Source organism: Cryptomeria japonica, chromosome 11, assembly GCF_030272615.1.
Source record: "Cryptomeria japonica chromosome 11, Sugi_1.0, whole genome shotgun sequence".
Classification (NCBI taxonomy): Eukaryota; Viridiplantae; Streptophyta; class Pinopsida; order Cupressales; family Cupressaceae; genus Cryptomeria; species Cryptomeria japonica.
Window position 1 is genome coordinate 231,857,547 of NC_081415.1, and position 13,488 is coordinate 231,871,034.

Here is a 13,488-nt window from a genome sequence, read left to right on the forward strand (position 1 = left end):
GCCTTTCTCCATAGGTGTAGATGCAGGTTTGCAGTCCTGCATTCGGAACTTGTCTAGCAGAGCCCTAGCATATTTGGACTGAGAGTTGAAGATGCCATGAGACTGTTGCCAAACCTCAACACCTAGGTAGTAGTGTAGAAGCCCAAGGTTAGTCATGTCAAAAGACTTGCATAAATTTTGCTTGATTACGTGAATCAAAGATGCCAAACTGCCAGTGATGATCAGATCATCAACATATAACACTGCCGGTAGTCTTGACATACAAATTTGAGTCAGAAGGACTCCTATGGAAATCCTGATTTGTTAGGTACTTATCAATTTTTATGTACCATGCCCGAGGAGCCGGTTTCAGGCCATAGAGTGCTTTCACTAGTTTGAGTACCTAGTGTTCTTTTCTAGCAACCTTAAATCCAGGAGGTTGCGTCATGTAGACCTCTTCCTGTAACTCACCATTCGGGAAGGCACTCTTGACGTCCATTTGATGGACCTTCCAGCCACACTGAGTTGCCATGACTAGGACTAATCTAATGGTGCTCATCTTTGCTGTCGGAGCAAATGTCTCCTCGTAATCAATTCCTTCACTTTGAGAGAAGCCTTTGGCAACAAGACGAGCCTTGTACTTATCCAAAGTACCATCAGCCTTGTATTTGACCTTATAGACCCATTTGCATCCAATGGGTTTCTTCCCTGGAGGAAGATCTGATAGAACCCAAGTGTTATTTTTCAGAAAGATTTGGTGCTCAGCTGCCATAGCTTGTTCCCACTTAGGTATCCCTTTCGCCTTTGTGTATGTTTGTGGTTCATACACACTGTGAATGTTGGCCATGAGAGCAAAATTGACATAATCAGGCTGCTTGCTCTTCTTCCATTTAGGCCGAAGAGTAGAAGTGTCAATATCAGATGCAGGAGGTGCAACAGGATCAGGTTCATTAAACAGAAGCTCAGATGAATCCTAAGGAAAATCAGGTGGAGTAGCTGCATGTCTAGGTGATCCTGCAGGAGGTGCAATAGGATCAGGTACATCATGAAGATCAACAATTGTCTTAGCCCACCATTTAGGCCGAAGAGTAGAAGTGCCAATATCAGATGCAGGAGGTGCAACAGAATCAGGTTCATCAAACAGAAGCTCGGATGAATCCTAAGGAAAATCAGGTGGAGTAGCTGCGTGTCTAGGTGATCCTGCAGGAGAAGGAACTGGTGTAGGTGTAGGAGTTGGAACTTGGAACAGCTAGAGCCCTCCCATCAGGTGGACCTAATGGAAGACACCCAAGTCTGAAGCCTTCAAAGGTTGATCCTCTCAATCCACAACTGGAGGAGAGAGCTGAAATGGCCCTCGTTCCTCATAAAAAACCACATCACGATTGAAGATGAGACGATCTGTCTCAATGTCAACTAGTCGATAGGCCTTGTGAGTATCATTGTAGCCAATTAGCATGAGTTTCTGGCTCTTGGCATCCAACTTGGTGCGCTTAGCATCAGGGATCCAAACAAAAGCAGTGGAGCCAAAAACCTTCAGGTGACTGATTTTGGGCTTGCGGATTGACCGGGCCTCTTCTTCTTCACAGCCACAGTAGGAGACCGATTCAGAAGATAGATTGCAGTGTTAATGCTTCAACCCAAAACTTCTTTTGAACACTCGTGTTCAAGCATAGACCAGGCCATTTCGGTAATCGTGCGGTTTCTTCGCTCAACGACATCGTTTTGCTAAGGGGTGTAAGGTGTAGTGAGTTGGCGCTTGATGCCATGTTGTTCATAGAAATGAGAGAAGGCAGAAGAACATAATTCTCCCCCATTATCAGACCGAAGAGTAACAATATGTTGACGAGACTCTTTTTCTACTAATGCTTTGAACTTTTGAAACACAACAAACACCTCTGATTTTTTATGAAGAAAATGAACCTACATTTTTCTACTAAAATCATCAACAAAAAGTAGAAAATACCTGGACCCAGTAACAGGAGTAGCCATAGGTCCACAGATATCAACATGAACCAGTTGTGGTTCCTTAGAAGCTCTCCAGGAGTTGCCATCCGAAAACGGAGTTTGATGCTGCTTCCTAGCCTGACATGCTCTGCAAACTTCGAGGTTCTGGGTCTGGATTTCTGGCAATCCGATGACAAGATCTTCCCTAACAAGCTGAGAAAGATAGTGCACGTTTAAGTGCCCATAACATTGATGCCAGAGTGTACTAACAGAGGAGCGTTTGACTGCCATGGCAAGCTCCTGAAAATCACCAGAATCAACTAGTTTGAATAGACCATGATCCTCAAGACCCACAACAACAGTTGTCTGAGTCTCTTGATCAATGATACTGCATTGATGTGAACTGAAGGTCACGTCGAGCCGAGGAGAATGTCTTAGAATTTGACTGACTGAGAGAAGGTTGAGTTCCATTCTTGGAACATAGTACACATTGAGGAAAATCAATTTCCTCCCTCCAGACCGAAACTGCACATTGCACTTTCCGACAACGGTGTACTCTTACCCTCCAAAAATAACCGAATCTGAGTAAGGCTGAAAATCAGTGAACCAATCTTGACGATGAGTGAAGTGGCGTGAAGCACCTGAATCTATATACCATGCAGAGGATTTGACATGGTCTGCAGGTCTTTTAGCCATGAAGGCGTAAAAGGAAGACTCACTTTGCTCAGTGTGCTCCGCTACATTTGCTTTCGACTGCGATTCACTTTGCTTAGCTTGTGCAACCAAGCGTTTACGACACTCAAGCTTCATGTGACCAAATTTATGGCAATAATTGCATTGAACATTTTTCTTCTTCGAGCCTTCTAATGACGGAGTAGAGGGTTTTTGCTGAGAAGATTGTGTTTTGCTCTTATCCTTTTGAAAGGATTTGGCTGCAAATGCTTGTTCTGTAGAGGAAGAGTTGGTACTATTGCCGAATTGTTGCTTCCACCGATCCTGCTGCAGAAGTTTAGTGCAGAGATCAACGAACTTCAGATCAACACCGGTAGAAGTGATGTTGAGTGTTTAGACAAAATGCTCGTAGGACTTGGGCAAACTTTTCAAGGTTATGACAACCATGTCCTCCATTTTTCAGTCGATGGCTTCCAACTAGTCACGGATTTCCTTGATCCGATTGAGTTGATCTTGAAGGGATTTTCTCTCATCCATGACAATAGAGAAGAGCATATTTTTCAGAAAGAAGGCTCTGCTCTTATCAGACGTCTCATGCAGCATCTTGAGATGCTCCCATATCTTGACAGTTGTTTTGCCGAAAGGTATCTGAGGAAGTTGATCATCGGTCACTGAGAGCTTGATGAGCATAACAACTTCATGATTTTGTTCATCAAACCTTGTCTGATCAGGACCGACTGTAGAAGGACGTTTGGTCTTTCCAAGGACAATTTGATCAATAACGCGATACTCAAAAATTGCAGGCATTAGCTATTTCCAGGTATTGTAATTTTTGCCATTGAATTTCTGATTCCCCTCTAGCAAAATATGGAGTAAAGGTTTTATTTACATAATTAATTTAATCATATTGATTAATTAATTAAATCACCTTTTCTTTTTTCACTTAAGCTAAATTTAGGAAGCTTTTTTAGCCATTTAATAATTATTTTATTTCATGCATTCAACCCTTAGGGTTTGCTTTAGGGTTTTGATCTCCTTTATTAAAGGATTGATCTCATTGTAATTAATTCATTCTGGCAAGTTAATTCAATTCTGATTCTTCTTGCAATTGTCTCCAATTATACTTGCACTCTCTTGTTTGTAGGTTTTTCTCTTGTACGTGGCAGGTATTTGCATAAGGTGATTATTGGGCACTGTGTAATTCATCAATCATGAATTCTAACATGGTATCAGAGCTCCAGACCCGATGCACCCTGTTCGTCAAATTTGAGATTTTCCTTACAGCGAGGTTTTTTGTGCATCTTGGGTCAATTTGAATCACAAAATCAGATTTGTGAGGGTTTGAAAATTCAGCCTTTTTTTGTGATCCAAGGGGCACCTTTTTTTTGGAGCAATTTGGGCCCAAAAGGACCTCACGGTTTGATTCAGGAGGCTGATTCCATGAATTTTGATATATAATTTGCCTATTTTTTTGTGACAGAAGCATCTGGGGTATGACTTTTTTATTGGAACATTTTATGAGGCACACAAATATGTACGGCGGTACTTGCACCTACATCAGAATTTTTTCCAAAAAAAAAAAATCTAGTTGGTTAAAAAAAAGATTTGATTGTTGGGTTTTTAATTTTTTTTTTAAATAGAAAAAAAAAAAAAATCAAGTGGGTGCATGTTTAGTCAAACCTTCTGCAGCAAAAGTACCTTGCATCAGCGCTGACATCAGCGGTACAAACCCACTTAATTTGGAGCTCTTTTAAATTTAGTTGATTTTCTCTATTTTTAGCCCCTCAAAGTTCAAAAAAAACAGCTGTTGGTATTTTTCTCATAACTTCGTCATACGAAGTCGAAATTGGACAAAACATATATTGTTGGAAAGCTCTTTCCGAGACGGTTTCATTATTGGAGGTAATATTTTCTAGTATTGCCGTTTTGCACCTATTTTTTCCAGTCAAAGTCAGAACTACTTTTTGGCTCTTTTGGGGGCATATCCGGAGCAAATGAATAGGCGTTGGAACTCTCTATTCAGATCTGCAACTTATTTTATCAGAAAATTCATTAGGTACATAAAGATAAGTCATTTGTGTTTTTTTCTTTTTTGCACTTTCTAGTGTTCAGATTTGTGTTAGGGTTTGGGTTTTTGTATTGTGGGGAGCATTTTTGCTCTATTTCACATGGCAGACCCTTCCTCTATTGAACGACTCACTCCACACAATTATCACACTTGGAAAGCACATGACTCGCCTTCTCATGGCGAAGGGGTTATGGTCCCGTTTGGATGAGGTTCAACCTCAGTTGACTCGTGCATTTGAGATCATGTAGCACTGGAACCGCATGGATGAGGCCATGGGGATGCTTTCCCTGAATATTTCAGATAGTCTTTTGTTCCACCTTGAGGGTTGCACTACACCTCGGGCCATGTGGATGAAGTTTCAGACTCTCTTTGGCACCATCAACAAGTTTCGGGCTCTACAGATTGGGGTAGAGTTGACTTGTTTGGCACCTGATTCCTTTCGTACCATTGATGACTTTCTGATGAAATTCAAATCATTGCGATCTCAGTTGGAGGGTGCTGGTACTATGAAGACAGATACAGAGTGCATCTACCTGATTCTAACTAAGCGTCGAGGTCCTTTTCATATTTTCTCTTCTTGTTTTTTCTCCACCATGGATGCTATGGGGGCACGTCATACCATGCCCACTTTTGAGGTGTTTTTTGATCGTTTGACTTGTGAGAAGGCCCAGATATCACAGTTGGACTCTCACACCGGATCACAAAACTATGCCTTGGTTGTACAGTCATCTCAAGAGCCACAGAAGCAGAAACAGAAGCCAAAGACCAAAGAGCCTGGGAAAGATTCTAGTTCACAACAGTCCTCTGGCCCACCTCCTCCTAAAGGGGGAAAATCGAAGAAAGATAGACCTAAGTGTGCTTATTGCAGCAAGCCAAATCATTACGAGTCTCAGTGCTATGAGAAGAAGATTCATGGATATGCAAAATAGGTTTCAGATTTGACAGCTCTTCTTCAAAAGAGCAACATTGATATTCCTTCTTCTTCTACTTCTCACAGGTCTTCTTCTTCATTCCAGACAGATGGACAGGACAAAAGTAAGGGTCATGCATTATGTACAACAGTTAGTCCACCTTCTTCTAGGTGGTTGCTTGATTCAGGTGCTTCACATCACATGGCATCTTCTCAGGATATTTTCTCATCTTTTCAGGCTTCTCCTACACCACACATTTTGATGGGTAACAACATTGTTATGACTATATGTGGGAAAGGTTCTATCGACATTGATGATGGTACGTTTCATGATGTATTATGTGTTCCATCTTTGTCCTCTAACCTTCTCTCCATCTATCAGATTACTCACAGTGGGACAGGGAAGACAGTTGATTTCACCCAAGATTCAGTGCACATTAGAGACAGTGAGACTGACAATATTGTTGCAACAGGGACAATTGATCATTCTTCCCGCTTGTACTCTTTCTCTCATTTTGGTCCACCATCTCCACTGCTGGAGAATCGCTCTCTTTCTTCAAGAGAGCATGTTGAGGTGAACTCAGGTCACTTGAACTTGTGTGTTGTTCCTGAGACCAGTGTTGTGACTTCTACACCTCCACCTCCTGTTGAGATTGCTTCTGTTCAGCAGGATTCCTCTTCAGCATTGCCTGACATTGTAGCTCCATGCATCGAGCCACCTAATCCAGTTGTTGAGGATATTTCAGAGGGTGTTCATTCCCTCTCAGATGACAGATTCAACACATCTGTTGTCCCACCATCATTAGGGATTCCACTACAACATCATCATGCATTCTCCTTTGAGCATCATCCAGGTCTTCTAGTTTCACCTCCTGTTCAGGGGTATCCTCTTCTTTGCCTGCAGCCTTTGTTTCTTCTGTATTGGAGACACATTGGTTTGACTATCGGCATAGGAGTTCTATCATTCTGGGGGGGCTTTGGAGTCTCAAACCTCTCTCATGGGGGGGTTGGTTGTAGACATGTTCTTGAGAGAGTCTCTTGAGACATGCACTTGTACTTTCTTTTTTCCATCTCTTTTTGGAGAGGAGTTTTTTCCCACTGGGTTTTCTCCTTTTTCTCGACTTTACAGAGATTTGCATGTTGTGATTGGGTACATCATCAGGCCTTGTTGTTGGGACCCAAATTTGCATTGTTGCATGTAGCTGCTTTCATGCACTTAGCTTTTTGGCTACTCCCTAAATTCATCTTAAGGGGGGGTGTTAGAGTAAAGGTTTTATTTACTTAATTAATTTAATCATATTGATTAATTAATTAAGTCACCTTTTCTTTTTTCACTTAAGCTTAATTTAGGAAGCTTTTTTAGGCATTTAATAATTATTTTATTTCATGCATTCAACCCTTAGGGTTTGCTTTAGGGTTTTGATATCCTTTATTAAAGGATTGATCTCATTTTAATTAATTCATTCTGGCAAGTTAATTCAATTCTGATTCTTCTTGCAATTGCCTCCAATTATACTTGCACTCTCTTGTTTGTAGGTTTTTCTCTTGTATGTGGCAGGTATTTGCGTGCAGGTGATTATTGGGCACTATGGAATTTATCAATCATGAATTCTAACAAAATATTCGTTAGAGATGTCATCATGAAAAATTGAGGTCAAAGCTGGTTGACCGAATGACGACACAAATATCGAGGCAGGAGTTGATCATCTCGGGAAATTGTGTAAACGCGTTGCGTGCATAAAACCGAGACAAAAAACTAACAGTTTTTGAGGTTGAACATAAAATATTTTCAGCATGGATCCCAATGTACGGATTTTGGAGGACCCAAAAAAGTTCGTAAAAAACCCACAAATATGTAGGTTAAGATTGTTTCCAACAAAAAAACAAAGGGTTGTGAGCAAAACCCTAGTTGACAAAACCTTAGGGCGTTGAAAATAACAAATGCCTAGGAGATTTTTTTGGAAGTTGCAGAAGATTCATGCAGATACAAATAGGTCGGCGTGGAAAGACACAACAAAAATGCAGAGGAATTGCGGGCAAAAAAGAAAAACCTCGGATCGCAAAAAAAATTCCGAATAATGGCAGGAGTCGTTGCAAAAAAGTCCCACGAACATAGAAAAAATGTAGACCCCAGACGTTCGTTGCGCGGGAATACAGAATACAGCCGCCGCCACGAAATTAAACTACAGATCACGCAAAAGAAAAAATATCGTGATATTTGCAGAGAGGTAGTTGCGATTTATGTTAGAAAGAGGCGCAGATCGTGTTAAAAACACAAGCAAAGCCACTAAAAACGTGAACAAGAGAGCGCAAGTTTTACAGATCGTGCGCTGAAACCCGCAAAACAAAAAGTCGCGATTTTGCAGATAATGGATCGCGAAAAAAAAAACTTTTACAAGCCCGGGTCGCGAAATTTGCAAAGTGAACGGATGGGTTGAGACGAAAAACGTGAAAAGGAATCATGTTAAAACCCACAGGCATACGAGCAGACATAGGAAAAAAAAAATTGAAAAATTTATTTCGAAAAAGTTTTCCGAAAAAATTTAGCCTATGCTCTGATACTATATAGTAGAAGAGTATTTGGTAAAAAATCTGATTGAATTAATGAATGATCAGATGATCATTAAATAGATTACAAAGAGATCAATGTTTCTAATAAGAAACAATTGATAACAGATGCAAAAAATAGAAATTCCTAATATTTACAATATATTACAAAATTGACCATTAAATTAACTGAATAAAGATATTATTCTAATAAAAATAAAGTGCTTGTTTGACTCAACTGTGCCTGGCTGTTTAAAAGACACATATCCTTTTTGTCCATTCTTCTTGTGGTCTCTTCCATCTGTTTTTTTCTCATTGAAGATGATGAGTTAGTTCTCAATTGGGCTATGAACATCTTTTATCTCCATGTGACATTTTAGGATTAGCTAGGGCGTGTTAGTTTAAAAACGAACAATCTTTTGTGTTATTTAATAAAAAAATATATTTTAAAATTTTCTGTTTTTTCAGGGTTCTTGTAGGTTTGCCAAACTCATTGTTTGATGCAAATGTTGTGGCATGCTCCTCATTGTTTGTACTCTAAATCCCTTTTTTTCTCCTTAATCTCCAAGACAGACCATTTATTTGCTTGTCTTGAGCTGGTCTTTGATAAGAGTTAACAAATGCAATAGAACATTATCAAACGCACAATTCTACAAATTATTCATTTCATAGACAACATGCGGGAACAGGTAGAAAAATTAATTTAGAAGTGATTGTTTCTTCTATGAGTCTATCTAGTCAAAATTTAAGGTTTAAGAAAAATAAAAATAGAAGTTTAATCAACTGTTATTTTGTTAATAATTTTTGTTTTTTGAAATTTAGACTAAATAAAGAGGAAAGTGAAAAGGTTTTTACAGGTGTGGCCGTATAAAAGATGACATGGGGGCCAAAAGTGAGGGTTAGGCAGTTGAAGCATTGGAATATTATCATTCTTTTTATTTATTTTTCTTTATTTATTTTTTCATTTGCTTTGTAGGAAAGAGTTGAGGGTACCAAAGCATACAAACATTTATGAAAAATAAAGTTTATAGAGCTTATTAGTGTTTTTTTGGATTGTGGATGCCTTTTTGTTCTTGAATGCTCCTTGCAGAGGGAAACGTCCCTTGAGTTGCAGGGCCATCCTAGGGATGACCACCTCTACAGGTTGTATTTGAAGGGATGACGGGGGAATCTTTTCTTGCTCTCCTCAGGCTGTCTCTGATTCAGCTTCTGCCCAAATACCCTAGGTATGTGTCCCCAGGAAACACTGTGAATTTCCCAATTGCGACCAAATTATTAGTACTTGACAAAGAAGGAAAACCCATTTTGGAGCTTGAAGGCCTTCTTTCTATTCTTCCTAGTATGTGATTCTGAGTTTCTATGACAATGGTTTGCATGTAATCAAGTTGGCTGCAAAATATTGAATATTTGTGACAATTTCTTCTTTTGTGTTGAACTCCTCTGTTTTCCTTAACATAATTGACAGTTTGAGATTGTCTTTTTTGCCCGATAAATTTTAATGATTGAATGCATTTGAGACATTTTTCTAGGTGGGTGTGTGACAATCTTTTCAAGGATCTTGATAGGTATTTATGCTTATACCAAGTCTTCACTTTTCTCTTCTGGAAAGTGCTTCATTGAACAATAATTTCATGTGACCAAACCTACTCTAATGGCCGCTGCTTAATTAGCCCAATTTGCTTCTAAACAATAATCAGTTTCTCTAAACTGGTGTACTCTTGAGTCATATTGATCTATTTTTGGTCATTCTTAAATATTAATAATTTTTTTTTCTTTCTTTCTCAGCTTCGTGGATGGGGGGATGGCACATATATATGTATATATACATATACACAGCCGTTCCCCTGCTGTCCCCAAAATTTAGGATTTTGCCATCCCCAAAACCCTGTCTCCTATCCCATATATATACATATAAATAATATACACGGCAGGGGAACACCTATTATAGATATACACACCCACACAAACCCCCATACCATAATTTCCACAAAATGTATAGAATTAAATAATAATCAAAGAATTGAGAACATGCTAGATTCCTTCCTGCATCCTCATCTCATCATATTTTCCTCTCAGGCTATCTACTTTATCCTTTTGAACAATGCCAATTTTCAAATCTTAAATGTGGATTTTAAACCCTTTTGAGTTTACAAAATATTTGACAACCTCTGACAAGTAATAGATTCCAAATTTTTCTTGTGAATATGGACCTTAAATTGATGATCTAGGTTGGTATTGGGGTTGGCAGAGATAAAAGTCCTATGTCAGGGACGAAGTCCTAAAATGTTTACCTTTACATTTACAAAGTTGAAGATGTTTCACTATTGAAGTTGTAGAAAGTGCCTGGCCGTTGGCCTTGCTATACCTTGAAATTTATCATACAATAAAATAAGTTATTTTCCTCTCATATTCCCTCTGAAGTTAAGATGTGCATCCCTTTTGTAAAGTGGAAAAGTTTGCAAATCTGTTTCTGGTAGAAAAACCCGGTGTGCAATTGCCAATTGTGATTTTCAGGCATCCCTGAGAATGACCAGCTGAAAATCCAACCTTCATAAGAAGAGTTCGAGAAAACTGCTGATGTGTGATCAGTTTGCCCATCTTTGCTACCTGCTTTAAATTTCCATTTACAAGAATAATCTGATGTACTGGTAGGCAGGCTATCAGCATGGCCAACAGTGTTATTTGTCCCACATAAACCAGTCTCAGCAATAGAAAGACATCAACCCGGGGAACAAATATTTCATACATGCAGCTATGATGTTGTAAAACGTACTGCTATATAAATATCATTACATTTGTAAACAATTCATGTCATGAGGGGTAATACATGGAACATTGCATGGATGCCTCACATATCCACAGGGCCCCTCTGTGAGTATGTTCCCAGGAGACACACCCTATGTGAAGGAGCCGTCCCTGAGATGGCCCCAAAACACAGGAAAAATCCCCCCAACCTTGAAACATCCTGTCTCTAGAATGGTGTGAAAAATTAAAACCCCTGGCAATCGCCCGGTGGAACACTAAAAATAGTAAAAATCAAAGTTCAGTAAAAGTCATAGTGATAAATTATTACAGATGTCACAACCAATGCTATTGAACAATTTCCTTTTTTTTGTGTACAAATGCCTGTTGTGACATCAGTTTTGTTTTGAGAGAAATAGGAAATGAATTATGTAACCTACACAATATTTATGGGAATCGCAATGATTTTGGTTTAACAAGTTCATAGAAATATTTAACAATATAAAAGATGGCATTCAATGGTATCAGAAAACTAGGCATCCTCAAGAATGTCGGTATTTGAGACATGTAATCTGCATTTTAAAATTTTTTCTTTTAGTATAGATAACAATTTGAAAACTTAATCTTTGCCTGAATCTACAGAGGTGCTTAGGGGCTTGTGTGGAACCCATGGTTTTAAACTTTTAATTAGAGCAGTCTTTTGTTACAAACAGTTTATTGAAAGGATCCAGGTAAAACATTCACTTTACTTATCTGCTTACATTCTGTATTCTCTCTTAACATAGATAATAGGCCTCCAGCCACAGTAGGACTATGGCTCAAGCATTTTGAGTGCTTCACTTTAATTTTAATTTTTTTAGCAACTAGTAGGAATAAGGTTTGGTTTATTATTGACGACCTTTTGACAATGGCAGATGAGACAGGTTTCAGATAAGCATTTCTATTTTATTAATTTTGTAGGCATAAAGTTGTAACTACTGAAATGTCCCAACAAATTCCTGGAAGATGTTTTATTCTTTTGTTTTTTCCCCATAGAAATTGGGCATTGCTCTGGTCTTTGAAACACAGAGGAAATCACTGCACAAAAATAGTGATTGTCTTTGAATTTATTTTTTGATAGAAGTGCCTTTCATCTCTGCAGTCCTTGTTCACACTTGCGTGGGGATGTAATCGTGAGAAGAATACACGGCATAAGCATGATGTTGTTTCTTTTGAGAGTGGTAATATTACTACTGCTGTCCGCAGCAGTAAGCAGGTACAAAATCATTTCTATTTCCGCATCAAATGTCTAAGCCATTATACATAGTAGATACACATACTAGCACATAGATACAAACATTAGCACATATTTGTTATGCTTTAAGACATAGATATACACATGTAGCACATGCACACATACATAATATCTCACTTCTTGTTATGTTTAGAAATAATAAATAATCCTTGATTCCTATTATTACATTTTGATTGTTTTGCATGTCTCATATCTGTTATATCTTTTATATGAGATAGATTCACAAACTAATGGGCAAATCATGATTAAATCCAAGAATTGGATAAAGGATTCTTATCTTATTTGTTAAATGGTAAGTAGTGTGCTTTTCTTGGGTACATTGTATTACTAAATTTCATTATTGGTTGATGTGTTTAGATAACTTTGGAGTGGGTTTCACCTCCGCAATCTGTGATAATACTGACGAAGCCTGACTCCACTTCTGTACGAGAATCATGCAAAGAGATGGTCCGGTAGGTGTTATAACTATCGTCTAATTTCGTAGCTGCTTTAAAGCAATCAAATTGATATTTATTTAATTTTAGTTGCGTAATTCATTATTGACTTCATGTGTTAAAATTTCTCAGGCATGTCATTTGGTTTTGAACTCCTAAATAAGTGAAACATACTTAGAAACATAATAGTTTTGCTCATAAAAAACAAGAAACGAGGTTTTGAAAAACATAAATTATACAACTGGAATAAAATATAGAAGGATAAAAAGTTGAAATTGGATTAGTTGCATCCATTGGGTTGAAAAATTGGTAAATTAGTTTAATGTTTGTCCTATATCAAATTTTGTTTTGTTTATTTAGCATAGCTTTGATACTTGCTTTGAATCTAGGGCAGTTCCAAAAAAGACTTGTTTTATTTGAGTGGCTGTGAAAAATGAAAGAATTGACCTTTCCCCCTTTTTTTTTTTTTTTTCCTGTTCTTAGAGTGGTGCACCATGATTTATCATTTAATCTTGTCCACTCCTCACTAATGTGTATAAAATACCATTACAAAAATATATAACACATAATGATTACCAAGATATTTGATATTAAACTAAGGAGTTAAGGTATTCCTAAATAAGAGTTACCAAAGCTTTATTCATAAAGGATAAGAGGGACAACTAATAATGCAAAGGATAAGAACTTAACTAAAAGAATAGAAAATATTCCCAAAGTCTATCCTAGAGACAAAATTGACCATTATATACTATTTATTACAATAATTCTATATTAATGGTCATTCCATGAACTACACCAAGCTTATCCTGAAATTTTACAAATTTGTCAGGACTCAGTGACTTGGTAAGAATGTCTACAATTTGATTCTCATAAGGACAATACTGCAACATTTCCAATC

At 38.0% G+C, this 13,488-nt stretch overlaps 1 protein-coding gene across 2 annotated transcripts in view; it reads left to right on the plus strand.

The window, feature by feature from the left end:
* The window catches only part of LOC131063957 (probable NAD kinase 1), a 170,075-nt gene that overhangs the window by 98,261 nt on the left and 58,326 nt on the right, over positions 1-13,488 (plus strand). For both annotated transcript variants that reach the window (XM_057997962.2, XM_057997961.2), the window contains 2 exons: positions 12,004-12,117; positions 12,514-12,608. In XM_057997962.2, the coding sequence (XP_057853945.2) occupies positions 12,004-12,117; positions 12,514-12,608 (209 nt within the window). The remainder of the gene's footprint in view (positions 1-12,003; positions 12,118-12,513; positions 12,609-13,488) is intronic.